Raw genomic sequence first — 22,147 nt, forward strand, 5'->3', positions numbered from 1 at the left:
ATGGGGAAATTAACCTAAACCACTCATTCGTCAGGTTTCGTTAACTTTTTTTAKCACTTAAATATCCAATTAATGGTGGCCAAYATTGAGGGATCTCGTGAGGYTGAAAAGCATGCAGTTACATGCTGTATAAAAACTGAAGATRGAGCTAAAATGTGCTCAATTGTTTGCAAGGAATAATAGTACATTTGTAGTTCTGACTATGCTCTTCAAGGAGGGGGATTATTACAACCAAATAGTTAACATTTATTTAACAATCCCTTGAAAAAAAGGGCACGCAGTTGCCCATGGTTTTAGCGGAGCTGCGGTCTCCTTCCCACCAACCAGGCAAATCGAATATTGAGACGTTTTATTGATAACGATCTATTCTGTGTTACTTTCTGAACTGAATGTACATTTAAACCAATTTGGCAACAGCTCTCAGACCAGGTCTCGTTCTAAAGTTTTCAGCACCATAATCTCTATAAAAAAACAGCCCAGGTTTGAATCCAATGTAAAGTAACAGCAGTTTCGGATTGTAAAAAAATTGTAATTTTGTTCATGGTAGGTAATAGAACCATAATAACCTTTTTGTTGTAATCGCAAAGTACCTCTTGAGTTTACACACACAATTTAGGTGTTTGTGACCTTTGATATTGGGCCAAAACTGCGTTATTGYCATACTAGTAAGTACTGTGACATTTGTAGGCCATTAGTCATTCGTATTTAGCACCAATATATTTCAAATGCGGCGTTAGGAAATGCATTTCACATTTTTTTTTCTCGCAAGAGTGATAATGGCTTTTCACTTATTTCTCAAACAAGTGAAATTTAAGGCAGTTGAATTTAAGTGTTATTTTTTSGGGCCTTGTGCGGAAGGTAAAGTACAGCATATCATACTGATGAGAGTTACAATGCATATGAAAAAAAGGAGGTTGAGTTATTGATGATACAGAACACTTCTATTTCATTTTCCTGAATGGGTGACCCTTACTGATGGTGCCTTGACTGATGGCTATATTGGGTGTTTTGTTTAATAGRACATGTTGAGGCCGGCTTAGATCATGTTATCTATGGACCAGACTTCCCCCGCCAGTGAGTTGGCGCAGCCCTGGATGGTCCAGGTTGCCAAAGCAAACTGAATCCGGAACAGATCAGCGTTGGCGTCCGAGTGGTCGAYCTGCAGGGCGTCCAGGTGGTCCGATAGAGCCTTCAGGGTGTAGGAGCCGGAGCCCACCAGGATGTGGCGGAACGGGGTCTCTCTGGGAGACGTGTATGGGGACAGGAAGTCCCTCTCCACCTACAGGAGGAAGAGGAAAGTAAGGTAACTAAAACAGAAGTGTTTAAAATGTGTCAGTATCGTCCTACACTCAAGGTTACACGATGAGCCRTATGTACCCAAGGTTACACMATTTTTTTATTTAATTTATTATTTCAACTTTATTTAACCAGGTAGGCCAGTTAAGAACAAGTTCTCATTTACAACTGCGACCTGGCCAAGATAAAGCAAAGCAGTGCAACAAAAACAGTTACACATGGGATAAACAAACGTACTGTCAATAACACAATAGAAAAATCTGTATACAGTGTGTGCAAATGAAGTAAGGCAATAGGCCAATAGTGGCAAAGTAATTACAATTTAGCAATTTACACGAGTGATATGTACAGATGAGGATGTGCAAGTAGAAATACTGGTGTGCAAAAGAGCAGAAAAACAAAAACAAATATGGGGATGAGGTAGGTAGTTGGTTGGATGGGCTATTTACAGATGGGCTGTGTACAGCTGCAGCGATCAGTAAGCTGCTCTGACAGCTGGCGCTTAAAGTTAGTGAGGGATATATAAGTCTCCAACTTCAGTGATTTTTGCAATTCGTTCCAGTCATTGGCAGCAGAGAACTGTAAGGAAAGACGGCCAAAGTAGGTTTTGGCTTTGGGGATGACCAGTGAAATATACCTGCTGGAGCGCGTGCTAAGGGTGGATGTTGCTATAGAGACCAGTGAGCTGAGATAAGGCGGAGCTTTACCTAGCAAAGACTTATAGATGACCTGGTGCCAGTGGGTTTRGCAACAAATATGTAGTGAGGACCGGCCAACGAGAGCATACAGGTCGCAGTGGTGGGTAGTATATGGGGCTTTAGTAACAAAACAGATGGCACTGTGATAGACTACATCCAGTTTGCTGAGTAGAGTGTTGGAGGCTATTTTGTAAATGACATTGCCAAAGTCAAGGATCGGTAGGATAGTCAGTTTTACGAGGGTATGTTTGGCAGCATGAGTGAAGGAGACTGTTGCGAAATAGGAAGCCGATTCTAGATTTAACTTGGATTGGAAATGCTTAATGCGAGYCTGGAAGGAGAGTTTACAGTCTATCCAGACACCTACGTATTTAGAGTTGTCCACATATTCTAAGTCAGAACCGACCAGAGTAGTGATGCTAGATGGGCGGGCTGGTGCGGGCAGCGATCGGTTGAAGAGCATGCATTTCATTTTACTAGCATTTAAGAGCAGTTGGAGGCCACGGAAGGAGTGTTGTATGGCATTGAAGCTCATTTAGGTGTGTGTTAACACAGTGTCCAAAGAAGGGCCAGATGTATACAGAATGGTGTCGTCTACGTAGAGGTGGATCARAGAATCACCCGCAGCAAGAGCACCATGATTGATGTWTACAGAGAAGAGTCGGCCCGAGAATTGAACCCTCTGGCACCCCCATAGAGACTGCCAGAGGTCCGGACAACAGGCCCTCCGATTYGGMACACTGAACTCTGAGAAGTAGTTGGTAAACCAGGTGAGGCAGTCATTAGAGAAACCATGGCTGTTGAGTTTGCCGATAAGAATACGGTGATTGACAGAGTCGAAAGCCTTGGCCAGGTCGATGAAGACGGCTGCACAGTACTGTCCCTTATCGATGGCGGTTATATCGTTTAGGACCTTGAGCGTGGCTGAGGTGCACCCGTGACCAGCTCTGAAACCAGATTGCATAGTGGAGAAGGTACGGTGGGATTCGAAATGGTCAGTGATCTGTTTGTTCACTTGGCTTTTGAAGACTTTAGAAAAGGCAGGGCAGGATGGATATAGGTCTATAACAGTTTGGGTCTAGAGTGTCTCCCCCTTTGAAGAGGGGGATGACCGCGTCCGCTTTCCAATCTTTAGGAATCTCAGACAAAACGAGAGGTTGAACAGACTAGTAATAGGAGTTGCAACAATGGCGGAGGATAATTTTAGGAAGAGAGGGTCCAGATTGTCTAGCCCAGCTGATTTGTAGGGAATCCAGGTTTTGCAGCTCTTTCAGAACATCAGCTGTCTGGGTTTGGGTGAAGGAGAAGCAGGGGGGTCTTGGGCCAGTTGCTGCAGGGGGTACAGAGCTGTTGGCCGGGGTTGTTGTAAGCAGGTGGAAAGCATGGCCAGTCGTAGAGAAATACTTATTGAAATTCGATTATCGTGGATTTTTCAGTGGTAAGTGTTTCCTAGTCTCAGTGCAGTGGGCAGCTGGGAGGAGGTACTCTTATTCTCCATGGACTTTAGTGTCCCAAAACATTTTGGATGAACCATGTGTGGAGGCACTTAAAATATATATATATATWTTTTTWAATYAGTCTCCCTATTGGTGTAATTTTTCAAAATACTTGAAATTCATACTTTTGGCCTGCAGCCACTGCAGCCCAGCAACACCGAGTTTGCTTTCAAAAGGATCATGTGTACATGAGGGTTGGTCAATTCCATTTCAGTTCCAGTCAATTCAGGAAGTACACATATTTCAATTGACATTTTCTTCAGTGCTTTTAAAAATGTGGAATCGGGTTTACCTTCTGAATTGCCTGGAATTGAAATGGACCTCCAATCCTGATGTACATGACGCCTTCAGAAAGTATTCACACCCCTTGATTCCCCCCCCACATTTTTGTTGTGTTACAGGGGTCTACAACCTTTTCTAGCATGAGAGCAACTTTTTTTTTAAATAATGAAAAACAGACTTTTCTTTTATGCTTTTCTCCCCTGCAACTCTTCCCCAGGTCCTTAGTGTACAATATACATTAGTGCACTGGTTTCTTTCAATAAACCTGGTGAAATAATWGTTMWKAACWAAGGGGTGTCCTCCCAAAATKCAGTTTTATATTTTCCCAAATWATGTTTTTATTTTTTCACACTTAAAATTACAATTGTTCAAAAGAGAAACAAAATTTGATGTTCTGAGTCCATTTCAATGCTTAAATCACATCAGAACACCTTTTTTTTTTTTAAGTAGAAGAAAWCWAACTAATTTAGTTGCGCATCTAGCGAGTGAGGAATGTGCAGTCTAATGTGCCAGTCTAGCAATGGTTCTGTACTGCTGCTGCTCATTTCATGGCAAAGTTTGAAAATAACTAATTAGGTACAAATATATATATATAAATAGTGTTTTATTTTTCATTAATATTTGACAAATTAGAATTTTTTTGTCCACTTTGACAGAGTATTTTTTTGTGTAGGTTGTTGTCAAAAAATGACAAATCCATTTTAAATCCCACTTTGTAACAAAATGTGGGGAAAAAGTCAGAAAGTGTTCACACCCCATGAAGGCACCGTAACCCTAACCCTGCCGTACGCAGTCCAATTCCAACAACAAAATAATCTCAAAGGACCAGATAACACTTGAAGGGACAGGCACGCACACTCATGATACGGTCGTTGATGTTACGGCACACATCTGCTTCCTCCAGGTTACTATTATCGATTTCAGTGGACAGGCTACTGGCGGCTCGGCTGTAGGAGCCCGTCGCAGACATCAGCCACTGGACAGTCAGCGACTTAGGCAACAGCTGGGGCTGCATCTGGAGATAACAAAATTAAGATTAAATGAGGACAGACAAAACAAGCACCGAGATCAAATGAAGGTCAATTTGAGACAGATTAAACAAAGCACAAAACAAAATCCTAGACGAATAGACATGGACAGGAAAACAAGACGACAGGAAGACTAAACTTATAAATTCTTCCACCAAGTTCACATTACCAGACAGTGAACATGTCCTTTCCCACTAGCTGAGCAATTCTGCACTGCGCTGAAATTAAGCAGATCGGACTCGACTTACACTCTGCACTGTTTTGATCTTGGAGTTAATTGCGAACACGTGGGCGCGGATCAGGCGGCTGTATTTCTCCACATCCAGGCSCAGCAGGTGGTCGTGGACCAGCCGCAGGGCTATTTTCCCGGCGAACTGCCCTGCAGACACCGCCAGCTTGGCCACCTGGTTGGACGTGGCGCCATACAGCTTGTCGCGTGTATCATCCAGTGTCCCGAGGTATGGGTATTCCTCACCCTGAGACACATGGTGGTTAAAGGGTAAAGAATGTCAACGATTACAGGTAGAAACCGAATGCTAAACAATTACTGGCATTACTCAAAATGTGGGGGAAAACGGGGTTCATAAAATAACAACAGGTAGCAATAACATTTGTTATATTGTGTTGGTGTTGTCAGAAAGAGAGAGTGATCGGTCATATTACACCAGACATTTTTAGATCATTTTTAATGCAAAGCCTGATCGAACGAACAGTGGAATCTGACAGGAATGGGATCAAGGATCTAATTGTTGTGGTTCCCGGGGGCCATCTTGGAGCAGAGGATATGGAAAGCTTCCCTGACAGGACCTGATTCTCCAGGTCTTCTATAACAGGGCTACTCAAGTACTATTTACACAAAGTTCCTAGATGGCAAAAAGTCCAGCTGGATATTGTCATTCATCATAGTAGTAACAAATCCCCCCCACCCCACAACCCATGTAAACTGTTCACACCCCTGTTATTGACAGACTGAAAATGTTGCCGTTTTAAAGTTAATGACCTGCATTTCAACACATTTGTCCGTTTATACGATACCAGGGTCCCGGCCCGTATTGACCCTGTTGTGGGTCCGGTTCCGTACCGCGGTCTGCCAGTTGAGTATAAGGGTTTTAAAATGTCTATTTCTATGTGTATCGTGGTGTACTGCCGAGACCCTTATGTAGGCATTGTAAAGGCACTTTTCACAAACTGACCTCTGTGGTGAAACGGAATGAGACGGCTGGGATGCCGGAGAAGGTGACGAAGGGATAAGCGGGATCATTTAGCCTCAGAGGCTCCATGCTGTTAAAACATAAAAAAGACAAAAACATGACTACACAAATCATACAAATATGGCGGTGAAAATGTCCCCTAATTCTATAAGCGATTCAATTAACATCATGTGGGATCTGCTTTAGAATAAATACTTGACACGTTGAGCCACATTGTTATGATCTTCCCAAATGCCACCAAGTCCCACTTACACTGCTGCCTCCCAGTTGGGCCCGGGGACTGTAGAGTAGAGTGTACCGGAGTCACTGAGAGTGTTCACCTGAGGAGAAGAACAGCACAGGTTTCAAAACATCACGGCTTCATAATGAAACGAGAAATCGTGTCACATGATCTGCTGCTACGTAAATCTAACCTCCCGTAGCGTTCTCTGGATGAGTGTGTACATCAAAGGGCTGGCCGAGGCTTTGAATGTTGGGAAACCTGGGAGAGAGACATTGCATAATTCAAGAGGAAACTATTTCACCTTATTACTTTTAAGTTTTCATGTATAACCTTTTTCAACTGTAAACTGTCATTGGCACAAACCAAACAATGCATTCTGTGTACAGATATCAAATATACTATACGTGCCTGTTACAACWCCATCCAGGTTGATGTAAGAGAAGGCTTTCATGTTCAGAGAAGACAAATAACCCTGAAAACAGAAACGAGTTGAGACTAATTATGTATATAAACCCTGGATTACTGATGCCATGTATTGGCCAATGAGAGGCTTTGAAGCCACCGGTCAGCCAGATTGGCATTCCCCAGAAGGAGCCGTTTCTATGGGAATAAAATTCTACAGGAATTCTACAGCATTTCAATTAAATGTTTCTTAGGGAAAAGAATTATGAATTTAAGTATTTTTGTTGTTGTAGTAAGGACATTAACATTACGGGCTCTATTTTAACTAACGCAATGGCAAATCTAAGCACTGACGGTAGCGCTACAGGTCAATCCAAAATATTGYAGTTATTTTCACAGCCGTTATTATGAGCGCAATAGCTAGCGGTGGCGCGAAAGGGTTTTGATGAATAAATAAGTTGTAGGTACGAGAGGGTTTGGTCACTCACTGGTCAATCAAGGCGTTYCATGGCTTTAATACTACATTTGTTGGGTCTCCAGTTCAGTAGGTTATTACCAGTCTGCATTATCAAGTGCAATTCAGCTAGGGGCACAGAATATTCTTGTCCTAGTCCGTTGTGGCTTGATACTACAGTTTAAATAGCATAGGCTACAGTAATGAGTGATAGCAACAGTAAAAAAAATAAAGAATTTAAGTTGTGTAGTCAACATTGTTGTAATTGGCGTCAACAAGTATATGCCTTTACCCACTTCTCAGATTAGTATTTTTTTTTTAAATTAAAAATACATCTGAGAAGTGGGTAAAGGCATATAGTCATTGACGCCAATTACAACAATGTTGACTACACAACTTAAATTCTTTATTCTTTTTTTTTACTGTTGCTATCACAATTATTATTATTATTTTTATTTTTTTTAAATACTAGGCTTCCGTAAATTGTATTGTARGTGTGAGGCACGTTATCAATAAGCAGGTGTTATAGCCTAGGCCTACCGTTGATATGACGTTATAGGACTTWAAAATGTAAATAGCCTGTTTGGAGGAGCTTGTCTTTTGTAGCCGGACAAGAGGCGCTCTTTCGAAATGGGGGATGGATACGAGCCGAATGGATTATGCACTGCAGGTAGACCATCTAGAAACCTTTTATGGATAGGCTACTTGGCTGCAGGATAACAAAAACACCAGACACATGGCTGTTGATCCAGCTTTTGTTATAGTACGGTTTTTGTATGCACATCCAAAATAATAACAGAAGCTGGCTAAAATAATGTAATAGCCTACACGGATAAAAGGGATATAACTGAGTAGAACAATCCTTCTACACCAGAATGACAACATTACCTACATCCTTCATTCCTATACATTTCAAAGCAATAAAAATGCCAACAAATCTTTATGCAACACTTTTGAAACATTCCGACAACGTCTGATCTTATCTACCCTCTGCTATCCTGGTGTCATGGTAACCACCTTAGATACCAACAGATCTTTACTACCTTGCTGTTCCAAACGTGATCTTTTAATAAATCTTTGGAGATTACGATTTATTTCAAAGCGTTATTACGATTCAAACCCTTTAAGAAATATTTTTTAACGAAATCTATAATATTTTAGCGAATGCATTGGTCATTGCACCACAGCTTGATAGGCTGCACTTCAAAATCCATAAACGGTGYTACCGCTAAAACCAGCTTTCGGTTGGTCATAAATATCCCCACCATTGCATACTGAAATTGGCACACGTTTTTAAGAACACACCTCACATATTGCCACTCCTCCCACCTCAGCGCCAGTGAGCTCATATAAAGACGGGTAAATTACCAATCCTGGCACTAGGGTTTGAAAATAGAAGAACGCCGGCTTTAAAAACATGTAAAAGTTGAAAACTAGCGTCCGTTTGACAATTGCACCGGCTTAACGCTGAAAAACAGCCCTAGAACTTTCGAAAAGTTATTCAAAAAAATATGTTTGACTCACATATAATTTCAAATGCATTATGGTGTCTACTACAATAAACATGTACATATTAATATATATTTAGAAAGTAATAGAAATTGTTTTACAATGGTGGGGGAGTGCCAAGATGGAGGAGCGGTGGCTTCAGCTAGTGTATACAGTACCTTCAGAAAGTACTCATACCCCTTGACTTATTCCACTTTGTGTTACAGCCTGAATTGAAAATGTATTAAATATTTCTCACCCAGCTACACACAAAACCCCATAATGACAAATTGATAATGAAAAAAATAAAAATGGGAAAAAAAATACCTCTGAATAAACACTGTTTCCCATGCTTGTTCAATGAACCAAAAACAATTAATGAACATGCACCTGTGGAACGGTCGTTAAGACACTAACAGCTTACAGACGGTAGGCAATTAAGGTCACAGTTATGAAAACTTAGGACACTAAAGAGGCCTTTCTACTGACTCAAAAACACCAAAAGAAAGATGCCCAGGGTCCCTGCTCATCTGCGTGAACGTACCTTAGGCATGCTGCAAGGAGGCATGAGGACTGCAGATGTGGCCAGGGAAATAAATTGTAATGTCCGTACTGTGAGACACCTAAGACAGCGCTACAGGGAGACAGGATGGACAGCTGATCGCCCTCGCAGTGGCAGACCACGTGTAACACCTGCACAGGATCGGTACATCACACCTGCGGGACAGGTACAGGATGGCAGCAACAACTGCCCGAGTTACACCAGGAACGCACAATCCCTCCATCAGTAATCAGATTGTCCGCAATAGGCTGAGAGAGGCTGGACTGAGGGCTTGTAGGCCTGTTGTAAGGCAGGTCCTCACCAGACATCACCGGCAACAATGTCAGCTATGGACACAAACCCACCATCGCTGGACCAGACAGGCCTGGCAAAAAGTGCTCTTCACTGACGAGTCGCTGTTTTGTCTCACCGGGGGTGATGGTCGGATTCGCGTTTATCGTCGAAGAAATGAGCGTTACACCGAGGCCTGTACTCTGGAGCGGGATCGATTTGGAGGTGGAGGGTCCGTCATGGTCTGGAGCGGTGCGTCATCGAACTGAGCCAGTTGTCAYTGCAGGCCATCTCAACGCTGTGCGTTACAGGGAAGACATCCTCCTCCCTCATGTGGTACCCTTCCTGCAGGCTCATCCTGACATGACCCTCCAGCATGACAATGCCACCCGCCTGCAAGACGGGAATGTCAGTGTTCTGCCATGGCCAGCAAAGAGCCCGGATCTCAATCCCATTGAGCACGTCTGGGACCTGTTGGATCGGAGGGTGAGGGCTAGGGTCATTCCCCCCAGAAATGTCCAGGAACTTGCAGGTGCCTTGGTGGAAGAGTGGGGTAACATCTCACAGCAAGAACTGGCAAATCTGGCTGTGGTCCATGAGAAGGAGAGGCACTGCAGTACTTAATGCAGTTGGTGGCAACACCAGATACTGACTGCTACTTTTGATTTTGACCCCCCCTTTGTTCAGGGACACATTATTCAATTTCTGTGGAACTTGTTCAGTTTATGTCTCAGGTGTTGAATCTTGTTATGTTCATACAAATATTTACACGTTACGCTTGCTGAAAATAAACGCAGTTGCCAGTGAGAGGACGTTTCTTCTTTGCTGAGATATATCTTATTTACATATATATACACTGCTCAAAAAAATAAGGGAACACTTAAACAAACACAATGTAACTCCAAGTCAATCACACTTCTGTGAAATCAAACTGTCCACTTAGGAAGCAACACTGATTGACAATAAATTTCACATGCTGTTGTGCAAATGGAATAGACAACAGGTGGAAATATAGGCAATTAGCAAGACACCCCCAATAAAGGAGTGGTTCTGCAGGTGGTGACCACAGACCACTTCTCAGTTGTGCATGTGTCTGCTCAAACGGTCAGAAACAGACTCCGTGAGGGTGGTATGAGGGCCCAACGTCCACAGGTGGGGGTTGTGCTTACAGCCCAACACCGTGCAGGACGTTTGGCAAATTCGCCACTGGCGCCCTGTGCTCTTCACAGATGAAAGCAGGTTCACACTGAGCACATGTGACAGACGTGACAGAGTGTGAGAGAACGTTCTGCAACATCCTCCAGCATGACCGGTTTGGCGGTGGGTCAGTCATGTGTGGGTGGCATTTCTTTGTGGGGCCGCACACCCTCCATGTGCTCGCCAGAGGTAGCTGACTGCCATTAGGTACCGAGATGAGATCCTCAGACCCCTTGTGAGACCATATGCTGACACATCGACATTTGTGGCCTGCTGGAGGTCATTTTGCAGGGCTCTGGCAGTGCTCCTCCTGTACAAAGGCGGAGGTAGCGGTCCTGCTGCTGGGTTGTTGCCCTCCTACGGCCTCCTCCATGTCTCCTGATGTACTGGCCTGTCTCCTGGTAGCACCTCCATGCTCTGGACACTACGCTGACAGACACAGCAAACCTTCTTGCCACAGCTCGCATTGATGTGCCATCCTGGATGAGCTGCACTACCTGAGCCACTTGTGTTTGGTTGTAGACTGCCGTTTCTCTGCATAACCACTAGTGAAAGCACCGCCAGCATTCAAAAGTGACCAAAACATCAGCCAGGAAGCATAGGAACTGAGAAGTGGTCTGTGGTCACCACCTGCAGAACCACTCCTTTATTGGGGGTGTCTCTAGGATTTTGCCTGTGTTAAGTGCCATTCCATTWATTTATTTTTATCCTGAAAAACTCCAGTCCTTAACAATTACAAGCATACCCATAGCATGATGCAGCCACCACCATGCATGAAAATATGAAGAGTGRTACTCAGTAATATGTTGTATTTGCCCCAAACATAACACTTTGTATTCAGGACAAAACATTTTTGCAGTATTACTTTACTGCCTTGTTGCAAAAAGGATTAATATGTTTATTAGGTACAGGCTTTCTTTCCTGTGTTTGAAATTAACTGCTCGACTGAGGGACCTTACAGATCGYATGTGTGGGTTACAGAGATGAGGTAGTCATTAAAAATAAATCATGTTAAACTCTTATGTGCCTTGTATAAAAAAAAGTTTAAAAAATTAAAAAAAAAAAAAATAGTTTACTCCTGAACTTATTTAGGCCATAAAAGGGATTGAATACTTGACATTTAAGCTTTTCATTTTTTATTAATTTGTAAAAAATAAAAAAATAAAAACCTAATTCCACTTTGACATTATGGAGTATTGTGTGTAGGCCTGTGACAACAAATGTCAATTTAATACATTTTAAATTCAGGCTGTAACACAATGTGGGAAAAGTAAAGGGGTGTGAATAATTTCTGAAGGCACTGTATATAAATCATTGGTTGAGACACATACTCAAGTAAAAAAACWGTTGTTCTAAGGTTTGAATTGATATCAAGTGCTGTTCTTACCTCCAACCACTCAGTGGCGCCAACACTCCCAAACTCTCCAGCACTCCAGCTGGCAAAAACGATGCTCCTCCTGGGCTTGAAGCCATCTGTCAAAGGAGAAAAAAAAAAAAGACAGGAATCATGAGGACGAATATCATTATCGTCATCATTCACAGTTGGTTGCCTCCTTACAGGCTAATGGGGATATTTTTCTTTTGTATTATGTAATCGTTCCATTTCCCCCCCCCCACTATATCTGTACTGCAAGTCATGCATGTAGAATAGAATAGTGCATTCAGAAAGTATTCAGATCCCTTGACTTTTTCCACATTTTGTTACGTTACAGCCTTATTCTAAAATTGATGAGGGGGRAAAACKATTTAATCAATCTACACACAATACCCCATAATGACAAAGCAAAAACATGCAAAAAATGTTTTGCTTACCTMTTTAAAAAAAACAATTATAATAATCACATTTACATAAGTATTGACCCTTTACTTAGTTGAAGCACCTTTTGCAGAAATTACAGCCTCGAGTCTTCTTGGGTATGATGCAACGAACTTGGCACACCTGTATTTGAGGAGTTTCCCCATTTTTCTCTGCAGATCCTCTCAAGCTCTGTCAGGTTGGATGGGGAGYGTTGCTGCACAGCTATTTTCAGGTCTCTCCAGAGATGTTAGATCGGGTTCAAGTCCGGGCTCTGGCTGGGCTACTCAAGGACCTTCAGAGACATGTCCTAAAGCCACTCCTGTCTTGGCTGTGTGCTTAGGGTCGTTGTCCTGTTGGAAGATGAACCGTCGCCCCAGTCTGAGGTCCTGAGCAGGTTTTCATCAAGGATCTCTGTACTTTGCTCCGTTCATCTTTGCCTCGATCCTGACTAGTCTCCCTGCCACTGAAAAACACCCCCACAGCATGATGCTGCCACCACGCTTTACCGTAGGGATGGTGCCAGGTTTCCRCCAGAYGTGATGCTTGGCATTCAGGCCAAAGAGTWGAATCTTGGTTTCATCAGACTAGAGAATGTTTCTCATGGTCTGAGAGTCTTTAGGTGCCTTTTGGCAAACTCCAAGTGGGTTGTCATGCGTCTTTTACTGAGGAGTAGCTTCCTTCTGGCCACTCTACCATTAAGGCCTGATTGGTGGCGTGCTGCAGAGATGGTTGTCCTTCTGGAAGGTTCTCCCATCTCCACAGAGCTCTGTCAGAGTGACCCTTGGGTTCTTGGTCACATCCCTGTCAAGGCCCTTCTMCCCGATTGCTCAGTTTGGCCGGGCGGCCAGCTCTAGGAAGAGTCTTGGTGTTTTCAAACTTCTTCCATTTAAGAATGATGAGGCCAGGCCAATGTGTTCTTGGGGACCTTCAAATGCTACAGACATTTGTTGGTACCATTCCCCATATCTGTGCCTCGACACAATCCTTTCTTGGAGCTCTACGGACAATTCCTTTGACTGTGGGAACTTACATAGACAGGTGTGTGTGACTTTCCAAATCATGTCCAATCAACTGAATTTACCACAGGTGGACTCCAATCAAGTTGTAGAAAACATCACAAGGATGGTCAATGGAAACAGGATGCACCTGAGCTCAATTTCAAGTCTCTATGTTTTTAATTTATTGCAAACATTTCTAACAACCTGTTTTCTCTTTGTCATTATATGGTATTGTGTGWCGACTGCTGAAGATTTTTATTTGTATTTAATCCATTTTAGAATAAGGTTGTAACAAAATGTGGGGGAAAAGTCAAGGGGTCTGAATACTTTCTGAAGGCACTGTGTGTGTACATTCTTCTGTCTGTGTATTTATTGTAAGACGATGTCAGCACCACTTCACCAGGTCAGATTCCTGGTACATGTAAATGTACTTGGTAAATAAATGGTGATTCTGATTCTAACTAGGTTAATCTATATGCCCCTTTTTAAATCTATAAGTCTTCTCCAGTCATGTGCTCAGTTTATGTGAACAGAACCCCATGGTCACTTAAAATATGACAATGCTCCTTGAGATTGGTGGAATAGATTAGAATTAACCCCAGACACTACATGAACACATGAGAGAATTGATTGAAAACTCAAGGCACTACAGTGGAGACCTACACTGTATATCCATTCTGTCTATAACCGTACATTTACATTTTAGTCATTTAGCAGACGCTTTTATCCAGAGCGACTTAAACAGGAGCAATTCGGGTTAAGTGCTTGGCTCAAGCGCACAAACAAGATTTTTCACCTAGTCGCTGTGGGGATTCGAACCAGTGACCTTTTGGTTACTGGTCCAACGCTCTTAAGTGCTTGGCTACCTGCCGATTGAAAACCCAAAGCAGTACAGTAGAATAGAGACCTGTATCCATTCTGTCTATTCTATGGCATTTATATGGTCTGGCCTGGCATCTATCATCACCCACCATTTTTCACCATGTCTGAGATGGCGCGTGCCAACTCCACCAACACACTGGTGCCCACTGTGGAGCTGGCGAAGCCTGGACCCCAGGCATCCCTCTGAGCACCCATAACCACAAAACGATCTACAGCAAGGAAGGCAGACATAGCATATTTAAAGGATGTAAAGGATTGTGACAGTTGATCTATTAGATAACAGTTATCCTCTCACAGATAGCAGTTAGCCTCTCAAATTAGGGTCAATCCCATTTAATTTCCCTTAATGTAGGGACATTAATGGAAATTATGCTCATGAAATGAAAATGGTTCATTCTTTTAGATCTGGACTATGCATCAATTCACACATTGAATTTCRATTAAATCTACTGACTTGACTACATTTGAAATGAAACTGACCCCAAAGCTGCCGTCAAATTACCTAAGAACTATACAATACTAGGGACTCATGTTTCTTTCCACAGGGTCATAGGTCAACCATACCTGGGTCCACAAAGCCTTTGATGACTCCAAACACGTTGACGATCTTCTTCTCAGCCAGGACGTTGTTGACCTCCACCGTGACCATATCGTCATCATCTCCCAGTTGTCCTACCGCTACCCAACCTGTAGGGGCGCTTTTCCCTTTCATCCCCCTGGGTTTCCAGACAAAGATTTGGTGGKAAAATGTTAGGCACTGATCTAAGGTCAGTTTCACATGTTAAACCCTTAAAAATTGTCATGGTTAGGATAGGAATGGTATGCTGTTCCTAGATCTGTGTGTAAGGACTTCTACTACAGTTGATGGAAACGTACCTGATAATAGTGGCGGCCATGTTGACTGTGATGGTCTGGGCCAGGATGCTGGGGAGGCCTGAGGACTGGACAGGGGGAAACTGGGTATGGTTGAAGGAGGGGAACCCGGGGGTGTAAGGGTCGCCAGAGCCAAGATGGACCTGGATATGGAGAAACGGAGACACACGACAGGGTGAGCCCTGACCTTTGTGTTTTGCTTTGGCCCTGCACTAACATAGCCAATTCAACTTAACCCTTGATAAGTTCAATCTGGGGTGTAATCATTAGTCCAAACAGTTGCGTTTGGGAAACAAAAACTAGTTTCTGTTGAAAAAAATTCAAGTAGGTTCCTTCCCGTTTTGGTTCCTAGTGAATACACCCCAGGTGTGTTGGTGCAGGGCTAGAACAAGAAGGTGCACTGCCTTGGCTAGAATATAGTGAGGGTGACATCAGGGTACAAAGTGGAGCTGAATAAGATGAAGCAACAAGAGGTACAACAACACACTACTGTATCTTTAAATGTAACCTTAAGTGTAATTTGTTTTAATTTAACTAGGCAAGTCAGTTAAGTACAAATTCTTATTTACAATGACGGCCTACACCGGCCAAAAACGGACGACGCTGGGCCAATTGTGGGCCGCCCTGTGGGACTCCCAATCACGGCCGGTTGTGATACAGCCTGTATTTGAACCAGGGTGTCTGTAGTGACGCCTCTAGCACTGAGATGCAGTGCGCCTTAGACCGCTGCGCCACTCGGGAGCCCATAAGTAGTAGATACTGCAGATATACCCAACAATATATGTGTGTGTCCAGTTAAYTTCAGTTATGGCTGGGAATGTAAATCATATGTCTGTCTACATGTACATTTCATAGAGAAAATGTCCGCCTCACTCACATGGCCAAAGAGCTGAGTGGACTCTCTGAGCCCTCTGTCAGCAGGGTAGATGAGAACAGCAGAGGCATTCAGCTTGGCTGCGTTGGCCACCTACGCAATGAAGAAAGGAGTTAGCAGCACGAGAACAGAACCCTTATACGCCTAGCGATGACACATCACCTTGTGTTATTCAATCAAGTCCATATAGGCTCCAATAGATTTACCAATACAAACTAGACTCATCATACTGACACTAAACCTCCAAAATGAAGAGCGACCAATGACCTTGTTAAAAATTCAGCAGTATGCTTATGAAATTAGATTATGAAATAYCTCAAGGAAGTATGTTTTCTGTTTCTTCTTGTGCAAATTCCCTCACCTTCTCAGCAAAGCTTATTTTTCCAGATCTGACCAGAAGGACCCTCCCGTCCAAGGCAATGTTCTTATCCTGCAGTTTTCTCAGGTCGTCCATCTGGCCGTAGTTGCCGTGAAGTACTGCGCCCTGTGAAAAACAAAAATAGAAATTGAAACCGGTCTTGAGCTCAAATTACTCTGCAACAATTTATTCATAAATATGGAAGTACTATTATGGAAGAATACTAGGGGTATATGCAAAGTGTAGTTAGCAATTGTGCTAAATGCTTGAAAATAAACCGAATGACTAATGTGATACCTGTCGTAGTATTTTATAGTATACATTGTTATGTAAATTATTGTATTACAAATCAGAGTATCAGCTCTATTGTCAAGCTTGAAATCAACTGAAATGCTCCAAATCTGTTCATTTCAATGTAAAAAAAAAGAAAGAAATAGAAACACTTGATTTTTTTCAATGATTACCTTCGCTGTTCCAGTTTTGCTGTAGGCCAGATAGCCCCTCAGTGCTCCAAGGTCAGACCCTTTGAAGGTCACCCTGTTGGAGCCAGATGCAGGGGGATCCACAAGCTTGACATAGTGCTCGTCAGTCCACGTGTACATGCCATACTCTTTGAACCTTGCCAGCACCTTCTTGGCCAGCACATTGTCTCCAACAGAGCCTGCCTGATGGCTTTCACTAGCAAACTCACTGAGAGAGTGACAGACAGAGACAGAGAGAAAGGGGGGGGGTGATGGAGAGAGACAGGAAGGGGGTGATGAGAGAAATATAAATATATTTTTATCCCAATGATGTGCCAAACATTATGCAGACAATTATTAAGACTTCAAATGTTATTGGTCACATGCTTTGTAAACAACAGATGTAAACTAACAGTGAAACGCTTATTAACGGGCCCTTCCCAACAATGTAGAAAGATAAAATAATAAAGAATACACAATGAGTAACGATAACTTGGCTATATACACAGGGTACAAGTACAGAGTGGATGTGCAGGGGTACAAGGTAATTGAGGTAGATACTGTATGTACATATAGGATGGGATAAAGTGACCAGGCAACAGGATAGATAAACAGTAATGGCAGCTTATATGAGTCAAAATAGTTAAGTGCAAAAAGGGTCAACGCAGATAGTTAAATAGTCGGGATAGCTATTGGTTAACAGTCTTATGGCTTGGGGGTAGAATCTGTTCAGGCTTCGTATGCAGCTGCCATACTGTCACAACATAATACAATTGGCAGTAGTATAACATTGTAGTGCCATTTCCAATATAAMGTTGAAAAATGAGAGCAGACAAGCTTAAAAAGGGATACTTTGATTTTTGCAATTAAATCTCTGTATCTACTTCCCCAGAGTCTGATGAGCTCATGGATAATTWAAAAAAATGGTATCCACAAATTCATCCGACTCTGGGGAGGTAGATAAAGGCTTCATTGCCAAAATCCTGAAGTAWCCCTTTAATGTTTACCCCACTGGGCTACTAGTGCAGTCACCTGAAGGCACTCTCGAAGCTGGAGGCACTCATCTTCTGATCCAGCAGTCGCTTCACGTCCGTCCAGTCCATGACAGGGTCCGCCGCCATCTTAACGGAATCCTGGGTAATGGATTCTTCAAAGGTGGACCTGGAGCAGCTGGGAGGAGCCAACTCTTTCTTCCGGTGGGACAGGTAGCCAATCAGATAGCCTGAGAGAGAAACAGAAAAAAGGGGAATAGAGTAAATKATAAAATAACCGCTGAAACCACTGTCAGCAGCAGCTATACAAAACCATCCGGGCAGAAACCAGACCAAGAGACGGTTTTCCCCAGACGGGCCGGTTTACCCCAGACAAAAAAAAAGAAGCTTTCGATKGAGAACTTTTWTTTTTTTKTYCAAGACTAGGCTTAATCTTTGTCTGGAAAACCAGCTCTTAATCTGGTCATCAGTTTAACTAAACAGTGTTTCATCCATAAATCATACGACAGTGGAAGCGATAGGGGCGACTTGCACTGAGTTTTAGATATCTGTGGCTAAAGTTAACAGAATTTCAGTGGCTTTTAAAGAAACCCGAAACATGAATTAGAGTTTCTCCTGGCCCTCTAGGTTTCTTCCTAGGTTTTGGCCTTTCTAGGGAGTTTTTCCTAGCCACCGTGCTTCTACACCTGCATTGCTTGCTGTTTGGGGTTTTAGGCTGGGTGTCTGTACAGCACTTCGAGATATTAGCTGATGTACGAAGGGCTATATAAAATAAACTTGATTTGATAGACTACTTTCAGAGTGAAGAAACCAACCATCCTTCAACGTGTCCTTTAATAATGAGCATGTGACTTTTACTGATACAGTATATGACCAATACGTGACTAATAGTGACTGAGGCACCAGCATGCAATTGTCCATTTTTAAAATGTCTGTTCTTACTGATGATGAAGATGAGGAGTATGGTGGCCACCATGAAGCAGACGCTCTTGGGCGTGCGCCCGGCAGGCTTGTGTACCACATAGGGTTCCTTGGCATGGTTGAGGTCCTCCCCTACGCCATTGCCGCCCACCTCCTCGTCCATGTCGGACGACAGTTTCATCTCCACCTGGCTGTTCTCACCCTCCATGTTCTGTGTCAGGTTGAAGCGTGTGTATGAGCGAGGCTCTCCATTGAACTGTGGAGACAGATTGATGAAGGAGAGCTGTTAAAATCCTCACATGCCATGTGATTTAGTGTGTGTTTTATTCAGCCAAAATGAAGACATTTTGAACATTGAAAACATTCTTATACAGAATACCTTGTGTTTCACTCCCTACATGCCTATAATAACATGCCTATATCAGATATATATTTTTTAAATGGAACAATCTTTATTTGGCACCAAATTTGAGCAAATAAAGTGATTAAATCGAGATTAACTACAGAATGTAATGTGATTGATTATTTTAATTCGTTTGTGTTATGATTTTATGAATAATGACTAAATGATGTATACATTTAACGTAGAACTATAACTAAAACTACCCTGTCATTGTATGATTGTATGAAATTTATTAGAATCATACCTCTATAAATCTGATGTGTAGTTTTAGTCAGAACTAGGACAAGGACTTCTTGTTCCTTTTTAGTATGTAAGCAGGGTGCAAGTGTGAAACAAATGATAAGAGGAGCTAGACAGACAAGCTGTACTACTGTGTTCCTTACAGGACATTCTGTCCCCACCCAGGGAGGGGAGAGACCTTGGGCTTGTAGTAGATTGTATAACAGGAAGACTTGTGAACTATATTGTCCTCTGTTTCTGAGAGGAGGAGGGACAGTAATGACAAAATATGAGGTATATAGACCAATGTACAGGAAATGATAGGCAGAAAGTTCCCGTAAATAAACATTTGACTATTGTAGACCTTGGCCTCTGTCTGTTGCTATTTCTATCAGTATCTTACAAATCCTGATATAGCAGACTGAGTCATTTCATTGAATTGGTTAAAGAACATGAGAACTTAATTCTCCTAACAGTTTGACAGCCCTAAAAAAATAAAAATAAATCGGGATATTATCATTTGCCGATATATCACAATATTATTTGACTTCGTCATCTGTACCTGCAACAAAAACTACAGTATTTTTCCTTCCCCCATCTTCTTTTTAAATAGTGAGCCAATTTGTTTTCAGCACTTTTATTTCCATGACTGATCCCTCTGCAGCGATATCGTGAGCAATATGTTTGGAAAAATCKAATCGCAATAATATCACAGTATCGAATCGCAATACATATCGAATCGGCACGTAAGTATCGTGATAATATCGTATCGTCCCTGSCAATTCCCAGCCCTAGTGTATAGTCCTACTAGGCTGGCACTATGTCAAGTTATACTATAGTTCAGTAATATAGTACGTATGTGTCCGTACATCAACTTGTCAGAGGTTGYTGAAACTAATTTGCATAATGTGTGCCACTTAACACATTGGCTGTGTTTACTGTTTACTCAGGCAGCCTAATTCTGATATTCTGTCACCTTTATTTAACCAGGTAGGCCAGTTGAGAACAAGTTTTCATTTACAACTGCGACCTGGCCAAGATAAAGCAAAGCAGTGCGACACAAACAGGAGTTAAACATTGACTGTACGTTTGTTTGTCCCATAACACAATAGAAAAATCTGTATACAGTGTGTGCAAACGAAGTAAGGAGGTAAGGCAATAGGCCAATAGTGGCGAAGTAATTACAATTTAGCAAATTACACTGGAGTGATAGATGTGCAGATGAGGATGTGCAAGTAGAAATACTGGTGTTCAAAAGAGCAGAAAAACTAAAACAAATATGGGGATGAGGTAGGTAGTTGGATGGGCTATTTACAGATGGGCTGTGTACAGCTGCAGCGATCAGTAAGCTGCTCTGACAGCTGACACTTAAAGTTAGTGAGGGATATATAAGTCTCCAACTTCAGTGATTTCTGCAATAAGTTCCAGTCATTGGCAGCAGAGAACTGTAAGGAAAGATGGCCAAAGTAGGTTTGGCTTTGGGGATGACCAGTGAAATATACCTGCTGGAGCACGTGCTAAGGGTGGATGTTGCTATAGAGACCAGTGAGCTGAGATAAGGCGGAGCTTTACCTAGCAAAGACTTATAGATGACCTGGTGCCAGTGGGTTTGGCAACAAATATGTAGCGAGGGCCAGCCAACGAGAGCATACAGGTCGCAGTGGTGGGTAATATATGGGGCTTCGGTAACAAAACAGATGGCAATGTGAGACTATATCCAGTGAGTTACACATGGGATAAACAAAAGTACAGTCAATAAACACAATAGAAAAACCTGTATACAGTGTGTGCAAATTAAGTAAGGAGGTGACCAATCAGAGCAGAGCTTGTGCCAATAAAAAAAAATCAGGCAAAAGATCTGAATTGGGCTGCCTGTGTAAACACAGCTATTGTGTTACAATTTTATTGRAGTCAAATCAGTATAAAACATAACACACTACTTCCTCTAGACCAGCTTACTGAAACGGCTGGCATAATAACYGAAGAAAAACATTTGTTTCATTGCCTTAATAAAAACCAATGCTTTTTTGGCTTGTAGCCTTCATCAGGGTATAATATCAATAGATTGTGAAGTTAGCACCATTCTTCACATTTCCAGTTGGCTCCTTTATTCATGCACCTTGGTTGGAAAGCGAGGTAGCAGCACTATACGTTTGCTTCGGGAATCACTGAACCACTTTAGAGTGACGAGACCAATTTGCAAGTGTGTGACGTGTACTCATTTTACTAACATTTGAGAAAATTGTGGTGCAGGTATCAGTCAACTGAAACTAAAAGCAACCATTTAAAAAAACATTCAAAAGAGGAATGCTTTTTATTTGCAACCATTTTTAGACAGGATAATGAGACAATMATTTAATAAATGCTAGGGTAATGTCTTTAAAGTGTAGGCCTAGTACTTACAATTTTGGATATTGTCGACCTTGCGTGGTCCATGGTAGCTTCTCAGAAGTCTAGAGGGAACAAAAAAACAATTTGAGTGTGGAACAGGATCCATGCTAGAATAGAAATACGGAGTTTTGGGGAAAGAAAATACCACACGTCCCAAAGCCCCAGGTTTTCACTTWTTATTTGTGTATTCATGAACAGTTWCTTTCTGGCTAGTGGGAAGAAACCAAAGAAAAAAGTCCCACATCTTCTCTAAACATCCACCAGGCTTCCTACGGTGTTGCCCTGAAGGATTGCACTGTTCCCAGGCACAAAAGAGCACTGTTGAGGGCGTGAACCGGCCACATAATCACACTTGCTCCACGTGAAGTCG

At 42.4% G+C, this 22,147-nt stretch overlaps 1 protein-coding gene across 1 annotated transcript in view; it reads right to left on the bottom strand.

Annotated features, from left to right (window-relative positions):
- Positions 1-927: 927 nt before the first annotated feature.
- Positions 928-22,147, bottom strand: part of tfr1a (transferrin receptor 1a) — a 28,799-nt gene continuing 7,579 nt past the window's right edge. Inside the window, exons 2-18 of the mRNA XM_024009687.2 lie at positions 21,790-21,839; positions 18,786-19,020; positions 17,884-18,073; positions 16,855-17,080; positions 16,394-16,516; positions 16,036-16,125; positions 15,162-15,301; positions 14,850-15,001; positions 14,375-14,494; positions 11,995-12,080; positions 6,643-6,706; positions 6,425-6,492; positions 6,264-6,331; positions 5,994-6,081; positions 5,049-5,276; positions 4,629-4,787; positions 928-1,279 (exon numbers count right to left, since the gene is read on the bottom strand). Of these exons, the coding sequence (XP_023865455.1) occupies positions 1,037-1,279; positions 4,629-4,787; positions 5,049-5,276; positions 5,994-6,081; positions 6,264-6,331; positions 6,425-6,492; positions 6,643-6,706; positions 11,995-12,080; positions 14,375-14,494; positions 14,850-15,001; positions 15,162-15,301; positions 16,036-16,125; positions 16,394-16,516; positions 16,855-17,080; positions 17,884-18,073; positions 18,786-19,020; positions 21,790-21,822 (2,313 nt within the window). The 5' untranslated portion in view covers positions 21,823-21,839 and the 3' untranslated portion in view covers positions 928-1,036. The remainder of the gene's footprint in view (positions 1,280-4,628; positions 4,788-5,048; positions 5,277-5,993; positions 6,082-6,263; positions 6,332-6,424; positions 6,493-6,642; positions 6,707-11,994; positions 12,081-14,374; positions 14,495-14,849; positions 15,002-15,161; positions 15,302-16,035; positions 16,126-16,393; positions 16,517-16,854; positions 17,081-17,883; positions 18,074-18,785; positions 19,021-21,789; positions 21,840-22,147) is intronic.

The sequence above is a fragment of the Salvelinus sp. IW2-2015 genome, linkage group LG19 (assembly GCF_002910315.2).
Source record: "Salvelinus sp. IW2-2015 linkage group LG19, ASM291031v2, whole genome shotgun sequence".
Lineage (NCBI taxonomy): Eukaryota > Metazoa > Chordata > Actinopteri > Salmoniformes > Salmonidae > Salvelinus > Salvelinus sp. IW2-2015.